General features: G+C 39.8%; 2 protein-coding genes, 1 long non-coding RNA gene and 1 pseudogene across 3 annotated transcripts; 2 read left to right on the forward strand and 2 right to left on the reverse strand.

Annotated features, from left to right (window-relative positions):
• The window catches only part of LOC149098461 (uncharacterized), a 1,316-nt pseudogene extending 574 nt beyond the window's left edge, over positions 1 to 742 (forward strand).
• Positions 743 to 7,985: 7,243 nt separating this feature from the next.
• On the reverse strand, positions 7,986 to 9,697 carry LOC149098462 (uncharacterized). Its single transcript, XR_016203961.1, has 2 exons — positions 9,558 to 9,697; positions 7,986 to 9,321 (listed from the first exon to the last, which is right to left on the reverse strand). It is a non-coding gene; the product is annotated as an uncharacterized LOC149098462 (long non-coding RNA).
• Positions 9,698 to 9,950: 253 nt separating this feature from the next.
• On the reverse strand, positions 9,951 to 12,884 carry LOC149098463 (gamma-aminobutyric acid type B receptor subunit 2-like). The gene is made up of 5 exons (XM_089278581.1): positions 12,763 to 12,884; positions 12,342 to 12,474; positions 11,980 to 12,090; positions 11,025 to 11,147; positions 9,951 to 10,318 (listed from the first exon to the last, which is right to left on the reverse strand). Exons 1-5 carry the CDS (start codon positions 12,867 to 12,869, stop codon positions 9,968 to 9,970), a joined length of 825 nt encoding a protein of 274 aa, XP_089134707.1. The 5' UTR covers positions 12,870 to 12,884; the 3' UTR covers positions 9,951 to 9,967.
• A 2,670-nt stretch (positions 12,885 to 15,554) lies between these two features.
• Positions 15,555 to 16,307, forward strand: LOC149098464 (kinesin-like protein KIF17). The gene has a single exon (XM_089276693.1). The coding sequence runs from the start codon at positions 15,555 to 15,557 to the stop codon at positions 16,305 to 16,307; it is 753 nt and encodes a 250-aa protein (XP_089132819.1).
• Positions 16,308 to 22,174: the final 5,867 nt, after the last annotated feature.

Consider the following 22,174-nt stretch of genomic DNA (forward strand, 5'->3'; position numbering starts at 1 on the left):
GACTCTACGGTACCTTTACTCGACGTTCATCACTACAAAACGACAAATTTTTAAATATTCACTGTAAAGCTACAATTTCTCTGAAAACTATGCTGGATCGTGCGTTTCGACTTTCTTCTAACTGGACCTACTTCTCCGAAGAATGCCATCGTCTCAAGTTGTTGTTCTCCCGTCTTGAATACCCAGATGACTTAATTAATTCAACCATAACACGTTTTATTGCCATCAAAGTTTCTGAGCAACCTGTTCCTTCACCGACTGACAACAACAGTTCAGAGCCCGTTCAGATTGTCCCACCATTCAAAGACCAAGCTTCAGCTGATTTTCTTCGCACGCAACTGAAAGATCTTAGCACGAAAACAAACACCACCATCCAACCTGTTTTCATCAGCCACAAGATTGAGCGAGACCTGAAATCACGTGAAGTCAAGCCGCCAGTCGTTAACCAACAGTCCCTTGTGTACCATTTTAAATGTGACCTGTGCGATGCAGGTTATGTTGGTTTTACGCGCCCGCACTTGCACCAACGCGTCGATGAGCACAAAACCCATCGTCATCAATTGGAAAACATTTTCGCGAGGAACATTCTTTGGCCCCTAAAGATCTTACTAATAACTTTTCGATTTTAAAGAAATGTACAACCAAGTTTGACTGTCTTATTTTTGAAATGTTTTTTATTCATGAACTGAGACCAAGTCTCAATGTACAATCTGACTCTATTCGTGCAAAAGTTTTTAAATAATCCTTTTATTATTATTATTAATTAGTTTTACATGTCTTTTATTGTTCTAAGCACTACTTTGTAAATTCTTTTACATACTTTTTACATATTTTTACTTCATTAATAATTTTCAGACATTCTTACCTCTTTGTAGCTATATACATCTATGCAAATTTTACTTCTTACATCTTGCTTGATAATGACCGAAGAGCGGTCGAAACGTCGCAAACTTTTACCGTTTGTTTTTATTGTCAAATGTTTTAAAAACAGATGATATGAGAAAGATAGAACATACGAAGTTGCTGCTGAATATCTTTTTAATGTAAGTTTGAATTTCCATTCACTATAGGTTACTTTTGTCGAAGTGTCTTCAGAAAAAATTGTCACCAGACCTAGATCAGCAAATATGATATACGATAACACGATTAACTTAGCAAACTTATGCAAATAATTTGAAATGCCGAAAAGAATTTCCTTTTCCATCTGAAAGTAGTGTTCAAAACATTGACAACGTTTTTCTTGGTGCAATTAAATGCTAACCATATTTCTGTTTAATTAGACCGTTATGTCAACTGACTACCTCTCAAATACTCCGTGTTTGTACTCTTGTCAAACTAAATCATTTGAAAACAAATTTATACTGCAAGAGGCAAGAGTTTGAAATTAAAACGCCGTAGCGCGAAAGGACCGGACGTTATAAACTTTTCAGCTGTCCAATTAATCGCACAAACACCGCGAAAGCAAAATAAGTAGGGAGCCGCTCTCTCCAATTTCTTTTTTCGGGGTGGGCGGCTGTAACACAAGGTTAAAAAAACTGAGACACCCGTTTTATCGATTTTTACTTTTTGACATAGCGAAGGAAGTAAAACCCTAATTTCCGAGGCCTCTACATTGAAAACCTCGTTGCAGTCCCTCCTTTTCATAAAGACCTGCTCATCATTTCTTGACAACAAGAAAAAGGAGCTCGATAATTTATTCCTGTTCCTAAATTAAACCGGTGTTTGATCAAATATTAACAAAATTGTAGCATGCTTCTTTACTCAAAAATAATACAAAACGTTGCCAAATTATCTTCTTTCTTCGACTCAAAGTATCGTACTTATGCAGACCGTTAACTACGCCAACGTCGGTTCGCTGTTTCAGCTTACTTATTTCAGCAAAGTACAAGTTTGGCTTTTTATCTTCAAAGTTAGGGTCCGCTGAAACCAGCTGTTCATGAACTTTGAGACAAAAAACGCAGCAGTCGGAAATTGCTTTTTTCCTAACAACTCCTTTTGAGCTGTTTTCCAAACAGTAATTTAGTTTTCCCAAAACTATCATACAACCTCCACACTAAAAGATTGTGAAAAACCAATTCTATTATCCTCATTATGGTCGTGGCTTGTAGTTATCCATTAAAGTTTTCTGTCGTGTGGATCTCTAAATTTCGGCAAATAAAATGTTTTGTAAGAACGGCGAAAGTTTTCCTCACCTCAGAAATGCCTTCGACTAAACTTCTACACCAAAGGAAAAAGGAAAATTTCATTTCGGGTTTTGCATTGTCTACTATACCACCAAAGGAGAAATTCAATTCTTTCTTCTCTACATGCCTCAATTTATTCTTCTAGTTACAACTGCAAAACACCCATTAAAGCCAAAAATGCATATTTAAAAAGAAAATACTCCATATGGTATGTTGCTTTTCGGCCGCCTCCTTTAAGGAGATTTTAAAGCAAGTTTACATTAGACATTTTTAGATAAAGTCAGTCCTGGAATTTTGCGCCCATAAATCTTGGCGGCAAGACCTACGATAGTAAAGCGGTTGATTACTACAATTTATACCAGGCCTACTCTGGGACCTAAAGTCGCCTTAAGTCGCCTAAAGTCACCTAAAGTCGCCTTAAGTCGCCTTTAAAAGTCGCCTTAAGTCGCCTTTAAAAGTCGTCTTAAGTCGCCTAAAATCGCCTTAAGTCGCCTAAAATCGCCTTAAATCGCCCAAAGTGGCTTAAAGTTACGGCGACTTTAGGTCGCAGAGTAGGCCCTATACCATCGTTTAATCCCAATATTTGACTAACCTTAGCTGATCTAGAAGATGTCTTTTGTCAACGAAGCGTGTAGCAGCAGCTAGGTTTATGTTTACGTCAAGCTTTACAGTTTTCGTTAGCATAAATGCGGATAAACCAGCTGAAAACATGTGATAAAAGTGGAAAGGGGATTTTAATATGAGATTCCCAAACTCATTAATTATTCATGCAGCTCTTACCTAACCAGAGCATCTTATCCTGGTCAGGTGGGTGGGTTTAGAAACCCAATGAAAAACGAGTTGAAAACCACGATATTCGATATTGTTAAAAAAAGGAAAGAGCCATGTGCATTAGCTGTTCATTGCTTAGAAAAGAATACATTACCCGTTCATAGAAAGTGTTCGAATCTATCCTTCCTTTGTTGTTACGTAGAAATGCCTTAAAGTTCATCGAAGCGATGTCTGCACCTAGTTCTAAAAAGTTTTGTCCTCGCCCAATATGTGTGACAACGAAGTCAAGCAGATCTTTAGAGCGTGTAGTTCTACAAAATGCCTTAACAGGAAACTCGTCCTTGAGTACTTGTGAAACGTTTTCAAGGATATCCGTTGAGGCAGAGTAGAATTCATGGCCAGAGGATGTATGGTCTGCCAGATTGTAAGGACATCTGTAGATAAACTGAACCAGAATTATATTTCCATTGAGGTCATACATCAGTCTTGGGTGACGCGGACTTAGTCAGTTGTGTGGTCCAAGAGTGAAATACCAAAGGACACTTATGACTGGGACAAAGTAATTCTATCTGATAGTGTTGTAATGGACGCCACAAAAATATTTTTGGCATCAAAACATTGTCTGGATTTAAGGGCGAATTGTAAATCTCGAGCAAAGATCAGAGCATGTTGCAAACTGTACAAGACAAGGCTATCAAGGGTGTTCAAAAGGTCAAAAACTTTATACCAGGGTTGGAAGATGTACACTTCCTAAGTCAAAGTCTTCCCAATGATGTGTCGGTAAAAAGGCTGCGGGAACTTCAGGAAAAGTTTGTTGGCGGTGAGAAAAATGATCAGAAATTGATAAAGAAAAGAAAGGCGAGGAAGACCTATGCTTTGTCGGAAAGAGAAAAACTGGCGAAGACGGCGAAGAAGATGGACGATGATGGTATAATGGTCAAAGTTTAGGACAATTTGGAAGATGAGATCAGAGTGAAGGATTATGTTATTAACCAGATGGAAGAAAAATTGAAATCCGCACAATCCGAGATAGACGATCTGCAGACTGAATTTGAACAAGATCACGAAGATTACTTAGAAACGATTCGAAAGCAGGAGCAAATTATCAAGCTTCAACAACAGATTTTGGACAAGATCCAGCCATGTATACGAAGCGACTGTTATTATTACAACATCGATAAGGTTCGATCGGAGAGCACGTGGGATGAAGAAGCCGGCAAGTGGAACATCCCTGAGCTAGTCATTACAAATACAACGCTTCCTACCCCTGGGATTATGCCGGGTGGAAGCACCCCACCCCGGGGCCTGAAATCGCCTGTTAACAGACCCTAGGTCAATAACCAGGGACAAGTTGTCAATGGACCCTTAGGGGGGTATCCTGAGGAGCCAAGCGAGGATCGTTTTCTTCAGCATTTGTCGCGGAGCTCTCATGAAGATTACGCGTCAAGTCATTTTAAACCTAAAAGAGCTGACCGGTTATTAGCTGAGAATGCCAAATTTGAACGATGCGACAAGCGAGAGTCATCTCCCTCGGGTTAAACGCGTCCACAGCTCGGATTTCCGGTTACCGGGGGATCGAGCGGAACGTTGAACAACAATGTTCCCCCGGGGAGCGGAGGTGGTATTGGCGGGATGCCCGCTATGGGAAGACCGGTTAGATTGGGATCACTACACATGCCGGGGGAAAGGGAAAAGAAGAAAAAGAAGCACAAGAATTTAGGCGAAAGAAAGAGAGACGTCTGGTCATAAAACAATGCTAAGTAATGGTTAGGAGGTTTGAAAATAATCGCGCGCGTCGTGGGTGATAATTACTTTTAGTATTACCCAACTGGTGGACTAATGCAAATCCTGCATTTTGATTGGCTACGCTACTAGAGGACTATTAGTAATAGTCCTCGAGTAGCGAAATTGGCGCAATCGAGCGTGACGCTTTCTTTCGTTTTATTCCCAAATAAATGTTTCTTCAACTTGCATTTGCTAACTTTATTATTGCCTTTTCTGTCCGACTAGTTGGGTGATACTAAAACAATTAGACCCTTCGCCCTCAAGGGCCACGGGTCTAATTGTTAAATAGTAACGTTTAGGTAGATCTTTGTTGTCTTGTTGTTTTGTTGAATTTGATTCTTAGCCTCGCCGTTTCGTAGACGCATAAAGAACAAATGGAAGGAAGCGCTATAAAGCTGGGCGTGATGCATACATGAAGTCAGTCATAAACATTGTAATGCCCCTTCTTGAATTGGTTTTATCACATTCGATCGAATCAGAGCCGACAAATTTTACCAAGAAATAGATCTTGATCCGCGTCCGTCCTCAAATGTCAAGTAAGCTATTATGTTAGAGTTAAGATTCGACAAGGAATCAAAAACTTGTGCGCAAAATCTAATTTATATACATGTAGCTAGTTATGAGTGTATTTCAGTGTACCGTTCCTAGTGAATTAATATAATTCCGAGTGCGTGCACTTACAGTGTAAATTATCTATGGTATGCAAGCAGTCCTGCTATCACAGATGCAGATGAACACGTAACATGGTTGACGGGATTGTACATTCAAAGAAGTTGTAAATTATGTATAATAATTTCACCTGTGTTGAATGGTCATGACTTTGGGGTTTTTTTAGATTTCAGTCAATTTTGAAAAAAAAAACAGAAAAACGTAATGCCTCTATTGTAGATGAAGCAGCGCGTTTAAAAGTTGAACCCAAGAATAATACGAAGTCTGTGACACAATGTTTTGCGCTTCTGGCTCTTAATCGTAATCTAAAAACTATTTTGCTTCATTCATGTCCTTTAGGTCCCTTGTCTCCATACTTGTACAGTTCATTGTTTTAGAGCTTTTGAAAAAAAATTCAATGTTTTTTTGACTCGACGCAGTGAATTTCTCAAATGCTACGACTGCCGTTTTCCGATCAGATTAACTTAGATAGTTGTGAAGTGAAAGCTTGTGAGTTTGGGGGCGAATTCATTTGACCTTTTTAGTACAGTTGCGGCTATGCCATCAAGCCGCATTTGTACTTTGAATTTATCAGGCAACCTCTGCTGTATCATCAGCAACCCTTTGACTACATTTATTTTGTTCTCATATGGACTCTAAATCCCATAAGTTCAATAGGGCACAATTCTTAGGTCGTGCTTTCCTCTAGAGTAATATATGTAATATTCTGATGGTTTACACAAATAAAGATTGTGTGTGCATTCGTTAAAATTCCAAATTTTCGCTGCAAAGCAAAGCGATCCCCCTAAATACCATGCAAGTAGTTGATGAAACAGAAAAAAAAATCTTGCAAATAAACTTGGGATATATGTCCTGGTATTTTCTTTTAGCCAGAGAAAACATCCTGCTGAGCTGTCACTTTATTTTCCAGCTCTTATAAATTGCCGAATGTATCACCATTACCACACTTTACCAAAAATATCTACATCCCCCCTCCCGCTTCATGCACCCCGCTCCTTAAATTGTAATGGCCTGTTAATTGAGCGATAATGCATGTTTCAGGCGCTTGCCAGGGTTACTGCGTTTGGAGGATAGGGATCTCCACTCACTCGGTGGAGGCTTTCCAGTTGTCAAAACACAACTCAGTTGAACTTTAAGACTTATTTAATATCGTTCTTTTACTTTACAGCCCTTAGACATCTCCTGCATGTTAGTTCTGGGCCAGAGTGGTTTTCACTTGAGTGCCGACAGTAATCCGTTATGGCTTTGGTCTAGCTTTACAATGTTAATACTGATTGGTTTAGAAAAAACTGAGGCTATTTTCTAGTCAGAACTAAGACGAAAACTAAAGGTGACTTCTATAACAGGTTTACTTTGTGTTCAGTTTTTTCTGTGTATGGACACTTATTTGAAAACCTCTCTAATGCCCCTTCCACTCTTTTTATCTGCTTCCCTTCTTTCACACCTCCTATCTTATAATTAAGTTTCTTTCTTCTAAACAATCACAGCTTTACAAGCGGTATTCATATATGTATGCTTCAACCTCGCGACAGTCTTACAACCATTTACTTACATTAATTTCAACTTAATAAAGGTAAAATGGCCCACTAGAGAAGATATTTTGATTAAAATATTATTTCACCGAAGCGGTTTTGGTTAATCAAAACCAAAGTAATCACTCTGGCCAATCACAAAATACGCAGACAATCCAGTGAACCAATCAAAGCCCGAAGTAATGTAGCTGACGCAAAGCGCGGGAAAACGCGTGCGAACGAGTCACGATTGGTTTTGATTTCATCTGATTGGATGAAAACGTGGCGCGAGTTTTTTTTAAGCCAATTGTACAGCTTAGCTGATGCAAAACCAATTACTTTTCGACGCTCAAACGAAAACCGCTCTAAAGAAACTCACTTTTAATTAATTAACATTTTGGTATGGGACGTTATGATGTCATGTTAAGAGTAAGTTACAATTAAATTAACTTAAAACATCAACGGATAAAACAAAGAATTTTCTCATAAGAATTGACCTATCGGGCCAGAGATGAACCACAACTAATCCTTTATTCAAAATTTAATCATCAAGAACGGCAAGACCATTCTCTAAATTAAATCTAGCCGTCTGTGAGACTACTGATCTCGAAGTCTTCATCAGTCAAGTTTATCAAGAATCACCAATTTAACTTGCGTATAAGGTTAAACTAAAATTGTAGATACAGACAGTAAAGGAAACATCCCGTTCAGTATAAAACATCATGATCATTTGGCGCGAAAATATTCACAGATGATATTCGTCTGTGGACATTATCTGTTTCGAGAAGCAAACAGTTTTCTATAGACTGTTCACAGCCTCGCTATTAACGATCGAATAAAGATACGAGAAAACAGAGGGCTGTGAACAGTCTAACAGTTTTCCGAGAGCGAAGCTCAGTAAAGGAAAACTGGGAGCTTTCGGGAACAGATAATGTTCAAGCACAAATATCCGAGCATATATTTAAAGTCAAATAGAAGCTGTTGTGATTATTATCCTTCAAATATTTTTCGCAACACGTGGGATACTTTCAAAACTGGGGAATATCACTCGATCGCATATTTCCGATTTCATTTTTGGCTGGGCGATATTCAGTCACTTGACGCGTTTAGACCAATCGTGTGTGATTACTTTTGCCTTCCAATGGAATATATAATTCTCATCAACAACTGATATCACATTATTTATCTTAATTACCCGTTCTCACATTTATCGAAATACAGGGTGCTTACCATTTAGCCAAAAAAGCCTGTAATTTTTGGTCGACAGTCAAATGGAACAGTAATTTTACGGAAAATCCATTCGAAAATTATAGACTACCTCTAGAGGTAGTTCTCTTTTTCCGTTCGGAACGGTACGGCGGAAATTTCCTCACCATTTGCCAAATTTACCAGTTTTCAGTCTCTTATCAGCCGACAATAATTACGGGATACTGGATTACAAATGGAAAACGCCACTTGCTGATTTTGGAAAAACCCTAGCCACTATTCAACGGCCATCGACATAGGCCCCAATGGTTGCGTCTCCATACAATACATCTAATGTAGACCATACTTTCAATTGCTGTTTATACCTAATGGTAACATTTTGGTTCGCGTCGGCGGCATGGCAGGCCAGTTAGTCCAGTTTGGTCGAGGTGTGGTTAGTAACAGGTCACCTGAATGACTGAATATCGCAGGAAACTAGGACAGTAGTCATGGCTTCTGATTGGCTAATTGCTAACTTGGGTGACTAACGTAATTTATGAATTACTACAAGTTAGAGAGAAAGAGGCTGGGCATTCTAACCTCTAAAATTGCTTCAAAATCTCAAAAAGCATGAATGGGAAATGGGGACAAGTTTTCAGGGTTACATTTGACAGAAATACATTGGGTTTACCCCGGCCAATGTTGTACTAGCATCATAGCTTAGGGATGGAGTAACAATATGGCTCTAGTCGCTTCAAGCTATGGTCACTCCAGTTTAAATCTTCACCGTTCCCTGAAGATCCCTCATGACGAAATGTGGTGTAATGTATTATTGCAAGTCCGCGGGGGTATTGTTTAATTTAGAAGCTGATCGGGGGGGGGGGGTCTTCTTAGACTTTTGGCGTTCTCGGGGGGTTTCCAATGCAATGGCCTGGTTTTCCATGCGGAAATGGGATTTTTGCTATTCTTTCTACCAAAGGGGTTTCCAGGAATCCCTAAAAGGGAGGGTGAGGATGCCAAGTTGGCTTGGCAGATGTAAAATAGAATGGCTGGCTAAGCTTACAGTCAGATCTTTTTTATATGATAAGACGTTACGTTCATTACCCCTATGTTATCGCTATTTTTATTTTGTTGTTCAAAGGCCTACTCTCCATGAATATGCTGTAACTCAGTGGTAGAACAATGCACTGTCGCCTGGAAAGTCACAGATTGGGCTCCTAGCGAAAACACAAAAATATTTCGGTTAGAAATTGCGGAAGCCCTCTCAGATATCTTTATCTCCACCAACCTTCATTTATACCACCATCAATTTTCACTCATCCTCGCTCATTGCCAAAAGTAATCGATACTTTTTGGCAAATTTTGTATCATGGCGATTTGCGGTGAGCCTGTACTTAGAAGAGAGTAAATTAAGGAAAAATCTCATTTCTGGTGAGAGTTTTGATTTTCTTACCTGCGCTTTCTGGGACATCCCAATCAGTTTGTGTTGCTTTACAGGATGAAATCTGCCCCTCTATTAGGTCGAGGTTAACACAGGCATTCACTGCCTCGTCCCTCTTGTTAAATTGCTAAATCTAAAAGTAAAAAAAAAACAAAAAACAAAAAAACCAGAACATCGAATATTTTGTTAACTAAGTAATCTTTCATCTTTTGATCGAACACTTTTCACAAACAATCACAAAGAAATAAGCAGCGATTCTTCTGTTGTACCAATAGATGGAACATTTAATTTACTCGGGATGTTGTTCGTATTTTGTGGCTAGCTTTCAGATTTAATCCTTGCTAGTCCAGTTTTGGATATCTATCTCTGTCACGCAAAAATATGCTTCAGCGTTGCGTGAAAGAGAGAGGGCCAGAACTGAACTAAATTCTTACCTTTGGCACAAACACGAGTAAGAGAGTAACGCTGGTGCACACGATCAGACACAATGACGTAATGGCATATAGAGCTTCATAATTCACCGAGCCATCCATAGCAAAAGCCACAATAGCACCAATGATGGACAACACGGCCACATTATAAACCGACATCCCGATGTACCTGGAGTCATTTAGAGCAGGAATGCTAACATTACGTGTCCCCCAAGCCAAGAACAGACCAAATAACAGAAGGATCCCTTTGTAGGCGAATAAAACGCCCAGGAAATACGTTTTGTATTGACACGTGCACTGGTATAACACAGGGGTGATAATAATGTCCTCGCTCTTTCGGATCTGCAGATAGATAATCCAAGATTATAGCTATTTTACATAGAGCGGCTTTAAAAGATAATTTGAGTGTCGTAATAAGCGCTATCTAAAACTATCTGAAACGTTTTTAATGCCTTCTCTTCCTTTATGACATTGACTTAGATAAACAATAATCTCCCTTTAGCGCGGACATATGCTCGGATACTTGTCCGCGGACATTAGCTGTTCCGAGAAGTAAACAGTTTTCCGAGAGCGTAGATAGCACTCGAGGAAAACTGTGAGCCTTCAGGAACAGATAATGTCCAAGGACAAATATCCGAGCATATTTCTGTGCCAAATGGAGGCTATTGTGTGTATTATCCTTCAAATATTTTTTTCGCAACACGCGTGGTTCAGAAATTTGTTGACTTTTACTCGGATATTCCCCAGTTTAAGCTATTCAGTCACGTGACGTGTTTAAACCAATCTGGGCAAGCGAAAATATTTGAAAACTTAAGATATCCTAATTAGAATGGCTCCGCTCGTATTTGTTTAAGACGAATATATATTACGTTTAAAACGCACAATATGTGTAACATTTAGTGTGTCTTGGTAAATACGAGAAGCATAAAACGTGTGTGTCGAGAAAAGAGAAGTTGTTCTGATAGTCTCTTTAATTTAGAACATTCTATGATTCAAAAGGCGATCTTGCACATATTAAAGTTAGTAAAGAGGACTATAAATGTCTCACCATATGTTTAAATTTCAGTATTTCGGCTTGGAGCGGATCAATTGCAATCCAGCAGGACAAGAACACCACATCAACAGCTAGCAAGCCTGCCACAATACTAAGCAGGTGAATATCCTTGATGGCCTGAGATAAAACAAAAAAGGCAAGATGTCATCGACACTTCCATTCCTTCCATCGCCGAAATTTTGATACCGTATGTTCTTGAATAAAAGGTTGGGTTCGAATAAACACTATCCCTCTTAAACACCTGGAGCCCGTTTCTCGAAAGCCCCGGAAACTTTTCGGGCCCGTAAAGCCATTTTCAGTTTATCTGTATCTAAAAACGGAGAAATGTGTACGCATGAAACTTCTTGTATGAAGGGAACCTATGTTCATTTTAAGAATATGTGAATAAAACAGCTCTGTAATCGTAAGGTTCGAGATTTTGCTATGGTTTTCCGGGCCCGAAAAGTTTCCGGGGTTTTCGAGAACCGGCCCCCTGGTCAAAGTTAGATGAAAACATTGATCTCCGGCGTTTATACGCTTCTAGATACGATGCATTTATTCGAGATCAAACATACCTTTTAAATCGGAATTTTTCAAACAGATCTTTACTGTTAATGAGACAGGACATATTGACAGAAGCGACATGTGTTCCTGTTGAAAGGTTTAAGATGCTACCGCGGTGTACTCAGGTCGCTCATTCAAACTATATAGAGAGTTGTTGTATAGTACACTACATGATCCTGCTTCAGCTTAATCCAACTGTTAACAGACATGTTCAGTTTGTCTACGACCAAGCTATTTATAAGGCTGATTTCTGTGAGAAATCAAGCAATAATAATCTTATGCATATGTTTTGGTGTCCTCGCCCGCGTATGTTGTTACCGTGGGTGTTAATGAAATTAAACTATACAGTATTTACCAAGTGAGTGTGTCCCTATAGTTCACAATCTCTAGTTTCGTTACATCTCACCATTTTTTTGTTAGTCGTGGCAGCTGTGAATATCTTGTGCACTCGCCAGGTTTTGCTGAACATGGCACCAAACGATAAGGAAAATCCAATAGAAAGCACTGCAGCTCGAGCCTGATGACCAAATAAAATGTTAACGTTATGTAAGATAGTTTAGGAGGTGTTCCGTCCCGCATTGTGTGCAAAGTCAGGCCTTTCCTCGCCTTACACCCAAGTTTTGCTGAGCAAAACGCAGTGGCTGCTATGTGTAAGGACACAAATTGTTGCGTTTTCTATGATTGGCCAGCTGCTTTTTGCATGGCTTTAGTTGGCCGATAGTCATTTAAAAGCTTCTTTAAAAAAAACGGCAAAAAGTTATATCTTACATTACAGTTGCTTCCGTACTCTTCTGTTGAGAGGATCCTCGCATCCAAACCAAGCAAAATGACTGAGGTGTAACAAAGCATACATCCCAGAATAATAAGACTATTAAGATTTGGTGATGACATCTTGATGATTCTGCAGAGGAAAAAAAAAAGAAATTTATTCGCCGACAAAGACTGAAATTCTTCTGTTATTAGCTGGTTTCCGATGTATTAAATAGACAATAGCTAAACAATGAGTTGAGAATTTACTTTGCCTCTTCTAGCAAAAAATCTCGATTGTGATTTTGTCATGTATTTCCCGCGAAATGTTCGATCAGCAGGCTTTTTATGTCTCTGGTTTTCGATATTTTGGAAATCTCTTCTAAACAAATCAGTTTCTGTTGGTGTGTATATCAGAATGTCTCCGCGGTGAATTTCTTACCTACTCTTTCCTTTGCTTATGTTAAAATGCAGGAAACCCAAAGAACAGAGAATTCCAGCAGCTGCCATAAGCCACATGACTATTATAAGAGGTAACGGTATTATCATGAATTCCTGATATTGAACTGACCGATCTTTGGGTGGCTTGTTCCCTGAAAGTATGCATGGCAAGGTAATAAATTTCATTTTTAGTTTACTAATCTAAAAGAGAGAAACTTAAGGAATTGATACAAATTTCAATTATGTCTTTTATCCGCCTAATTTATCTAAAACATTTTTACTAGAGTTTCTTAAAACAAGTGTGGTAGAAAACATGAGAAGGGATTTAATTGGATCAACATCTGAAATATCACTAGATCCTATCGCATCATGTCGCTTGGCAATCTCCCATCCCAACTCAGTTATACACTCATTTTTGTCATGGGAAGTGTTCTGTAGATAATTTTGTTGCCTTAGTTATTTCTGAGCTGATTAGGTATTCACGAACTTCCAAAGATATGAACACAATTTTAAATAAACAAGGGTAAATTCATTAGACCTTTCACAGCTAAGACATGAAACAAACAAGGGTGAATGAGTCTGCTCTCGCTCATAAACTCATTCGATCGTGGTGAAAGAACGTTCCACGTAAAAAAAAAAAAAAGAAAAAACATAACCCTGAGGACGCTACATTTTGCTTAACAATTCCAAGAATATCTAGAACAATTCTATTCTGGATCAACTCAGTATGTCCCTTGCTATACAGCTGACTGTGTAAGGACAGCTTTAAAGTCATAGATCAAACACGAGAGATCTTGTCTTACCACGTTTCCAAACACTGTGACGCGGAGTGGAGTCAGATTCTTGACGAACTATTAGGTGCTTGGAAATGTGGTAAAACAAAGAATCGAGTGTATGATATTTCTTCACAATCGAAGCCAACTCAAACGAAATAACGGAGAAACAAAAAGGTAAGAATATGTGCTAAAGAGATAGATCAGATCGATATCCAAACACCGTCACAGTTATGATTTCTGTCGTTTAAACTTGATGAATTATTATTGACATGATGATAGATGCGAATGCAGCCATAACACTACTGGAAAAACTACTATGGAACTATATTGAGTTTGAGAGAAGCTGATCAAAATGTGTCACCTAGCTTAGTCCAAGTTCTACATGAAAACGAGAATTTGGTCGATTCCAAGTTACATTTTTGCAAACGACGACACAAAAACGAAGATACCTACTGCCACCGCAGAACAAGCGCAAGACTTGTCATTTTTCTGTTTTAAGCTGATTTAGCGTATATGTTTTTGCATATTAGTTATAGCTTTCTTGCTTTCTTCTGTTAGACAATATTCCCATTTTTTGATTAACATTTGCAAGTTTGATTCTATACATTCTGGATCTGGTGTTTCCCTTTTCCTAGCTGGTCGTTCATTACCGCTTGCACGAGATACAAGTCCAAATTCGATTCACTAGAAAGTTGTTGCGACTGGCAGGAATCGCTCTTGGGAATTGTTTTCACAAAACGCTGACATGCATGGAAAAAATCTAGTTTTACTGCAACACCGGAACAACTCTGTTATAGGATGGTCGGACAGAGCAACAGTCATCCATCATTATTTAACTGTTCATTTCTTGCATCCAGACATGCTTTAAAATCTTTTAAAATGTCTTCTATTTCTTTAAAAGCTGTACTCCTTGTACGCCTCCAGGTCACAACTTGACCATTCCCATTTAGTGCAATATATAAATTTTCAAACTGACTTACAAAAGCTTTGTCAAGGCGTTTGACCACTCCAATTTGTTTACTTACTTTGAATGTGTGATCGCAAGAAAGTATCGAGAATGGTATAGCTTCCATTTGTTTTTGATAAATAGTTTCCGTATTGTTAAAAACGGAAAGAAACATGTGCATTAGCTGTTCATTGCTTGCAAAAAAATACATTACACGCTCATAGAAAGTGTTCGGATCTATACTTCCTTTGTTGTTGCGTACAAATGCATTAAAGTTCATCGAAGCAATGTCTGCAGCCAGTTCCAAAAAGTTTTGTCCTCGCCCAATATGTGTGACAACGTAGTCAAGCAGATCTTTAGAGCATGCAGTTCTATAAAATGCCGTAACAGGAAACTTGTCCTTGAGTACTTGTGAAATGTTTTCAAGGATATCTGTTGAGGCAGAGTAGAATTCATGGCCAGAGGATGTATGGTCTGCCAGATTGTAAGGACATCTATAGATAGACTGAACCAGAATTATATTTCCATTGAGGTCATACATCAGTCTTGGGTTACGCGGACTTTGGTGTGTCAGTTGTTTGGTCCAAGAGTGAAATACCAAAGGACACTTAGGACTGGGACAAAGTGATTCTATCTGATAGTGTTGTAATGGACACCACAAATATATTTTTGACATCAAAACATTGCCTGGATTTAAGGGCGAATTGTAAATCTCGAGCAAAGATCAGAGCATGTTACAAACTGTACAAGACAAGGCTATCAAGGGTGTTCAAGAGGTCAAAAACTTTATACCGGGGTTGGAGGATTTACACTTCCTAAGTCAAGGTCTTCGCAATGATGCGTCGGTAAAAAGGCTGCGAGAACTTCAGGAAAAGTTTGTTGGCGGTGAGAAGAAAAATGATCAGAAATTGAAAAAGAAAAGAAAGGCAAGGAAGAACTATAGGCTATGCTTTGTCGCAAAGAGAAAAACTGGCGAAGACGGCGAAGAAGATGGACGACGATGGTATAATGGTCAAAGTTTAGGACAATTTGCAAGATGAGATCAGAGTGAAGGATTATGTTATTAACCAGATGGAAGAAAAATTGAAATCCGCAGAATCCGAGATAGACGATCTGCAGACTGAATTTGAACGCGAACACGAAGATTACTTAGAAACGATTCGAAAGCAGGAGCAAATTATCAAGCTTCAACAACAGATTTTGGACAAGATCCAGCCATGTATACGAAGCGACTGTAATTATTACAACATCGATAAGGTTCGATCGCAGAGCACGTGGGATGAAGAAGCCGGCAAGTGGAACATCCCTGAGCTAGTCATTACAAAGACAACGCTTCCTACCCCTGGGATTATGCCGGGTGGACGCACCCCATCCCGGGGCCTGAAATCGCCTGTTAACAGACCTCATGTCAATAACCAGGGACAAGTTGTCAATGGACCCTTAGGGGAGTATCCTGAGGAGCCAAGCGAGGATCGTTTTCTTCAGCATTTGTCGCGGAGCTCTCATGAAGATTACGCGTCGAGTTATTTTAAACCTAAAAGAGCTGACCGGTTATTAGCTGAGAACACCAAATTTGAACGATACGACAAGCGAGAGTCATCTCCCTCGGGTGGAACGCGTCCACAGCTCGGATTTCCGGGTACCGGGGGATCGAGCAGAACGTTGAACAACAACGTTTCCCCGGGGAGCGGAGGTGGTATTGGCGGGATGCCCGCTATGGGAAGACCGGTTAGATTGGAATCACTACACATGCCGGGGGAAAGGGAAAAGAAGAAAAAGAAACACAAGAATTTAGACGAAAGAAAGAGAGACGACTGGTCATAAAACAATGCCAAGTAATGGTTAGGAGGCTTGAAAATAATCGCGCGCGTCGTGGGTGATAATTACTTTTAGTATCACCCAACTAGTGGACTAAAGCAAATCCTGCATTTTGATTGGCTACGGTACTAGAGGACTATTAGTAATAGTCCTCGAGTAGCGAAATTGGCGCAATCGAGCGTGACGCTTTCTTTCGTTTTATTCCCAAATAAATGTTTCTTCAACTTGCATTTGCTAACTTTATTATTGCCTTTTCTGTCCGACTAGTTGGGTGATACTAAAACAATTAGACCCTTCGCCCTCAAGGGCCACGGGTCTAATTGTTAAATAGTAACGTTTAGGTAGATCTTTGTTGTCTTGTGTTTTGTTGAATTTGATTCTTAGCCTCGCCGTTTCGTAGACGCATAAAGAACAAATGGAAGGAAGCGCTATAAAGCTGGGCGTGATGCATACATGAAGTCAGTCATAAACATTGTAATGCCCCTTCTTGAATTGGTTTTATCACATTCGATCGAATCAGAGCCGACAAATTTTACCAAGAAATAGATCTTGATCCGCGTCCGTCCTCAAATGTCAAGTAAGCTATTATGTTAGAGTTAAGATTCGACAAGGAATCAAAAACTTGTGCTCAAAATCTAATTTATATACATGTAGCTAGTTACGAGTGTATTTCAGTGTACCGTTCCTGGTGAATTAATATAATTCCGAGTGCGTGCACTTACAGTGTAAATTATCTATGGTATGCCGGCAGTCCTGCTATCACAGATGCAGATGAACGCGTAACATGGTTGACGGGATTGTACATTCAAAGAAGTTGTAAATTATGTGTAATAATTTCACCTGTGTTAAATGGTCATGACTTTGGGGTTTTTTTAGGTTTCAGTCAATTTGAAAAAAAAAGAAAAACGTAATGCCTCTATTGTAGATGAAGCAGCGCGTTTAAAAGTTGAACCCAAGAATAATACGAAGTCTGTGACACAATGTTTTGCGCTTCTGGCTCTTAATCGTAATCTAAATTTTTCAAAACTATTTTGCTTCATTTATGTCCTTTAGGTCGCTTGTCTCCATACTTGTACAGTTCATCGTTTTAGAGCTTTTGAAAAAAAATTCAACGTTTTTTTGACTCGACGCAGTGAATTTCTCAAATGCTACAACTTCCGTTTTCCGATCAGATTAACTTAGATAGTTGTGAAGTGAAAGCTTGTGAGTTTGGGGGCGAATTCATTTGACCTTTTTAGTACAGTTGCGGCTATGCCATCAAGCCGCATTTGTACTTTGAATTTATCAGGCAACCTCTGCTGTATCATCAGCAACCCTTTGACTACATTTATTTTGTTCTCATATGGACTCTAAATCCCATAAGTTCAATAGGGCACAATTCTTAGGTCGTGCTTTCGTCTAGAGTAATATATGTAATATTCTGATGGTTTACACAAATAAAGATTGTGTGTGCATTCGTTATAATTCCAAACATCACGAGCCAGAGCTAACCGGAGGCTCAAAAATTCGCCAGGTCCGGTTGCTATGGGGTGATGTCATTTATCTGTTAGGTTGCTGTCATCGGAAGACTTTTGCGGTTCTACTGTTTCCATTCCATTGCCCGATCTTCACACACGCTTTTGGCGACAGCAATTTCGTCGGCGGTTTATGCGTCATTCGCTGCTTCGCACGTTGTTCCAACCGGGTGTTAACATCTTTTACCCCTGCTTCCCGATAGGTGCAGTGGTAGTTCTAGCTTCGGTTTCTGTAATAAATAGCATTTTCTGGGAGCGGGTTATCAGCCCGCCGCCCAACCCCCAACCTGGAGGACCAGGGGCTGTTCTTCGTCTGGCCTCTACCCTTCGACCAATCCGGCATGGTTAGACCTGCCAGGGAACAAAGTCCCCGCCGGCACAGCTCTCCGGGTCATGGAGACACACAAGCTTCACCACCACGGCAAGGTGTCAGCCCAAGGTGAAGTGGTTCTACTGTGGTTAGTGATAATTGCTTTCAGTGAGAGTAATTGTGTACAAAAGTAACCTGGTTATTTTCAGATATGATCTGGCCACACAATTGATATTTTATAATAAATTTTCATAACGCGGGAATATTGCGCGGTCATATATAAAAAAGACTTCGACTTCGAATGAACCCGTCATCGGTCGTTGAAAACGGACACAAAACGAGATGTGCCTCTGAGTTAGAAGATGTGGTGTCTCTCTGACGCATTTGTGCGAAATTGAGCCAGTTTCCAATCGAGTTTGCCTCGAGGAGTTAAAGAAGGCGCGTGGGTTTTCTTTTCACGGGAAGGGAAACAAAGGAGCTGCCCTGACTATACATTTGGATTGGTTTTCGCTTAAACCATAAAACAGTTGTTGAAAACCAAGCGAAACCGCTAGCCACGATTGATTTATACATGAATTCATTCGCCCAAGAACGACGGAGAGAACCAGAAAGTGTTTTCAGCTTGCGCTGCCCGTGACCAACCTCCCAGAGCATCGAATCAAGACAACAGCTTCAAAACTCAACAAGTCAAACGCACCAAGTTAAGTCTTCCGATTAATATTTCATTTATATCATAACTTACACCCATTGTCATACTTTTAGATTGTATGGGGACTAGATAGCTACTAAAATGTTAAATCACTATTTTCATTCGTGGGTTAGACCCTAGACTGAAGTCCAGTGCACATCAGTTTTCTGAAAGACGAATCCAGATATATAATAAAATCACCATGCAGCCACATATTATAAATCCGCTCTGGTTTGCCCACGCAAACGTCCTCGCAGTATTTCTACGTTACCGAGTGCTACAGGATATTCTACAAACACGATATAATTTTTCAGTAATGCGTGACACAATAGGAAACAAAAACAACAACAAAATCGTCATTTTTCCCTCGTGCGTGACATTATACGAACATGTTACATATCCTTTTCTGGTTCATCCAGGCTGAAGTCCATGCAATGCAGTTGCTGAGTGCTTCGGGATATGTAACAAAATCGTGATAGTGATTTTTTCGTCGTGCGTGACATTATAGCTAGGAACATGTTACATATCCTTTTCTGGTTCATCCAGGCTGAAGTCCATGCAATACAGTTGCTGAGTGCTTCGGGATATGTAACAAAATCGTGATAGTGATTTTTCCGTCGTACGTGACATTATAAGAACCTGTTACTTATCCTTTTCTGGTTCACCCAGGCTGAAGTCCATGCAATACAGTTGCTGAGTGCTTCGGGATATGTAACAAAATCGTCATAGTTATTTTTGCGTCGTGCGTGACATTATAGGAACATGTTACATATCCTTTCTGGTTCATCCAGGCTGAAGTCCATGCAATACAGTTGCTGAGTGCTTCGGGATATGTAACAAAATCGCCATGGTTATTTTTCCGTCGTGCGTGACATTATAGGAACATGTTACATATCCTTTTCTGGTTCATCCAGGCTGAAGTCCATGCAATACAGTTGCTGAGTGCTTCGGGATATGTAACAAAATCGCCATGGTTATTTTTCCGTCGTGCGTGACATTATAGGAACATGTTACATATCCTTTTCTGGTTCACCCAGGCTGAAGTCCATGCAATACAGTTGCTGAGTGCTTCGGGATATGTAACAAAATCGCCATGGTTATTTTTCCGTCGTGCGTGACATTATAGGAACATGTTACATATCCTTTCTGGTTCATTCAGGCTTAAGTCCATGCAATGCAGTTGCTGAGTGCTTCGGGATATGTAACAAAATCGCCATGGTTATTTTTCCGTCGTGCGTGACATTATAGGAACATGTTACATATCCTTTTCTGGTTCACCCAGGCTGAAGTCCATGCAATACAGTTGCTGAGTGCTTCGGGATATGTAACAAAATCGCCATAGTTATTTTTCCGTCGTGCGTGACATTATAGGAACATGTTACATATCCTTTCTGGTTCATCCAGGCTGAAGTCCATGCAATACAGTTGCTCAGTGCTTCGGGATATGTAACAAAATCGCCATGGTTATTTTTCCGTCGTGCGTGACATTATAGGAACATGTTACATATCCTTTTCTGGTTCACCCAGGCTGAAGTCCATGCAATACAGTTGCTGAGTGCTTCGGGATATGTAACAAAATCGCCATAGTTATTTTTCCGTCGTGCGTGACATTATAGGAACATGTTACATATCCTTTCTGGTTCATCCAGGCTGAAGTCCATGCAATACAGTTGCTGAGTGCTTCGGGATATGTAACAAAATCGCCATGGTTATTTTTCCGTCGTGCGTGACATTATAGGAACATGTTACATATCCTTTTCTGGTTTACCCAGGCTGAAGTCCATGCAATACAGTTGCTGAGTGCTTCGGGATATGTAACAAAATCGCTATGGTTATTTTTCCGTCGTGCGTGACATTATAGGAACATGTTACATATCCTTTCTGGTTCATTCAGGCTTAAGTCCATGCAATGCAGTTGCTGAGTGCTTCGGGATATGTAACAAAATCGCCATGGTTATTTTTCCGTCGTGCGTGACATTATAGGAACATGTTACATATCCTTTTCTGGTTCACCCAGGCTGAAGTCCATGCAATACAGTTGCTCAGTGCTTCGGGATATGTAACAAAATCGTGATAGTGATTTTTCCGTCGTGCTGTTTCCAGAATCGCTCGACATTTCTCGTAAAGAATTACATTATGTACTCGAGATTTGTATCGCTCTTGAGAGCTTTGTCATAATTTTTGAGATAATTTCCTGACTGCCATAACATTAACTGATTTTCAAAGTGTCGGTGCACATAATCTTCGAATTCGAATACTAGAAAATTCAGATTATCTTTGGAATCGCTAAGCAACAAACATGTATACAGAGAATACCCTAAACAGGTTTCAATCAGGCTTTCCGTGGAAAATCTGAGAACATTTCTGACTCTCGGGCAATTGTGGGCTGTTGGGCATAGTCACTTCGCTTACTGAATAACAGTGATAACTGAGATTAGCGAAAACGTTTCATCTATACGTGCTCCGTAGCTTTACAAGAGTAAGAAATGTATCAAAAAGTCTAAGTTTTAAACTGGTGTTTGCGCCCCAACCTAGAAAACACATTGTTTCAACGTTATTTTTTCTTTTAATCCAAATTCTTCACGTCAGTCGCGCGATTTCCCGAATCGCCGACTACTAAAATGTTTTGTATCTTTCTGACACGATGGAACTGTGTTACCGTAAATATAATTTCACTCTTTAGGATTATGACACATTCGTGCAAAACTTGACGCGTTTTGTGAAACATAAACGATCGCCGACAGGGATATGATTACACTGGAATGTTGTAAGCCACTGGATATCCCGTGGAGATGTAGGACTAAAAGTTCTACATCTCCACGGGATCCCAGGTCTGTTTTTTGGTTGCTAAGAACGTCTGGCTCGTTTCGCTGCAAAGCAAAGCGATCCCCCAAATACCATGCAAGTAGTTGATGAACCAGAAAAACAATCTTGCAAATAAACTTGGGATATATGTCCTGGTATTTTCTTTTAGCAAGAGAAAACATCCTGCTGAGCTCTCACTTTGTTTTCCAGCTCTTATGAATTGCCGAATGGATCACCATTACCACACTTAACCAAAAAAAAAAAAACATCCCCCCCTCCCCGCTCCATGCACCCCGCTCCTTAAATTGTAATGGCCTGTTAATTGAGCGATAATGCATGTTTCAGGCGCTTGCCAGGGTTACTGTGTTTGTCGAAGGCGTTTGGAGGATAGGGATCTCCACTCACTCGGTGGAGGCTTTCCAGTTGTCAAAACACAACTCAGTTGAACTTTACGACTTATTTAATATCGTTCTTTTACTTTACAGCCCTTAGTCATCTCCTGCATGCTAGTTCTGGGCCAGAGTGGTTTTCACTTGAGTGTCGACAGTAATCCGTT

This window comes from Orbicella faveolata, unplaced genomic scaffold (genome assembly GCF_042242905.1).
Source record: "Orbicella faveolata isolate gen_17 unplaced genomic scaffold, um_ofav_v1 contig_46, whole genome shotgun sequence".
NCBI lineage: Eukaryota > Metazoa > Cnidaria > Anthozoa > Scleractinia > Merulinidae > Orbicella > Orbicella faveolata.

Excerpts from the sequence above, each read along its gene's own strand:
- LOC149098463 (XM_089278581.1), bottom strand. The coding sequence starts at position 12,869 with ATGATAATACCGTTACCTCTTATAATAGTCATGTGGCTTATGGCAGCT. Across the intron at positions 12,475-12,762 it reads ATAAGCAAAGGAAAGAGTAG|AATCATCAAGATGTCATCAC; the intron begins GTAAGAAATTCA and ends TTTCCTCTGCAG. Across the intron at positions 11,148-11,979 it reads CCACGACTAACAAAAAAATG|GCCATCAAGGATATTCACCT; the intron begins GTGAGATGTAAC and ends GTTTTATCTCAG.
- LOC149098464 (XM_089276693.1), top strand. The coding sequence starts at position 15,555 with ATGGAAGAAAAATTGAAATCCGCAGAATCCGAGATAGACGATCTGCAG.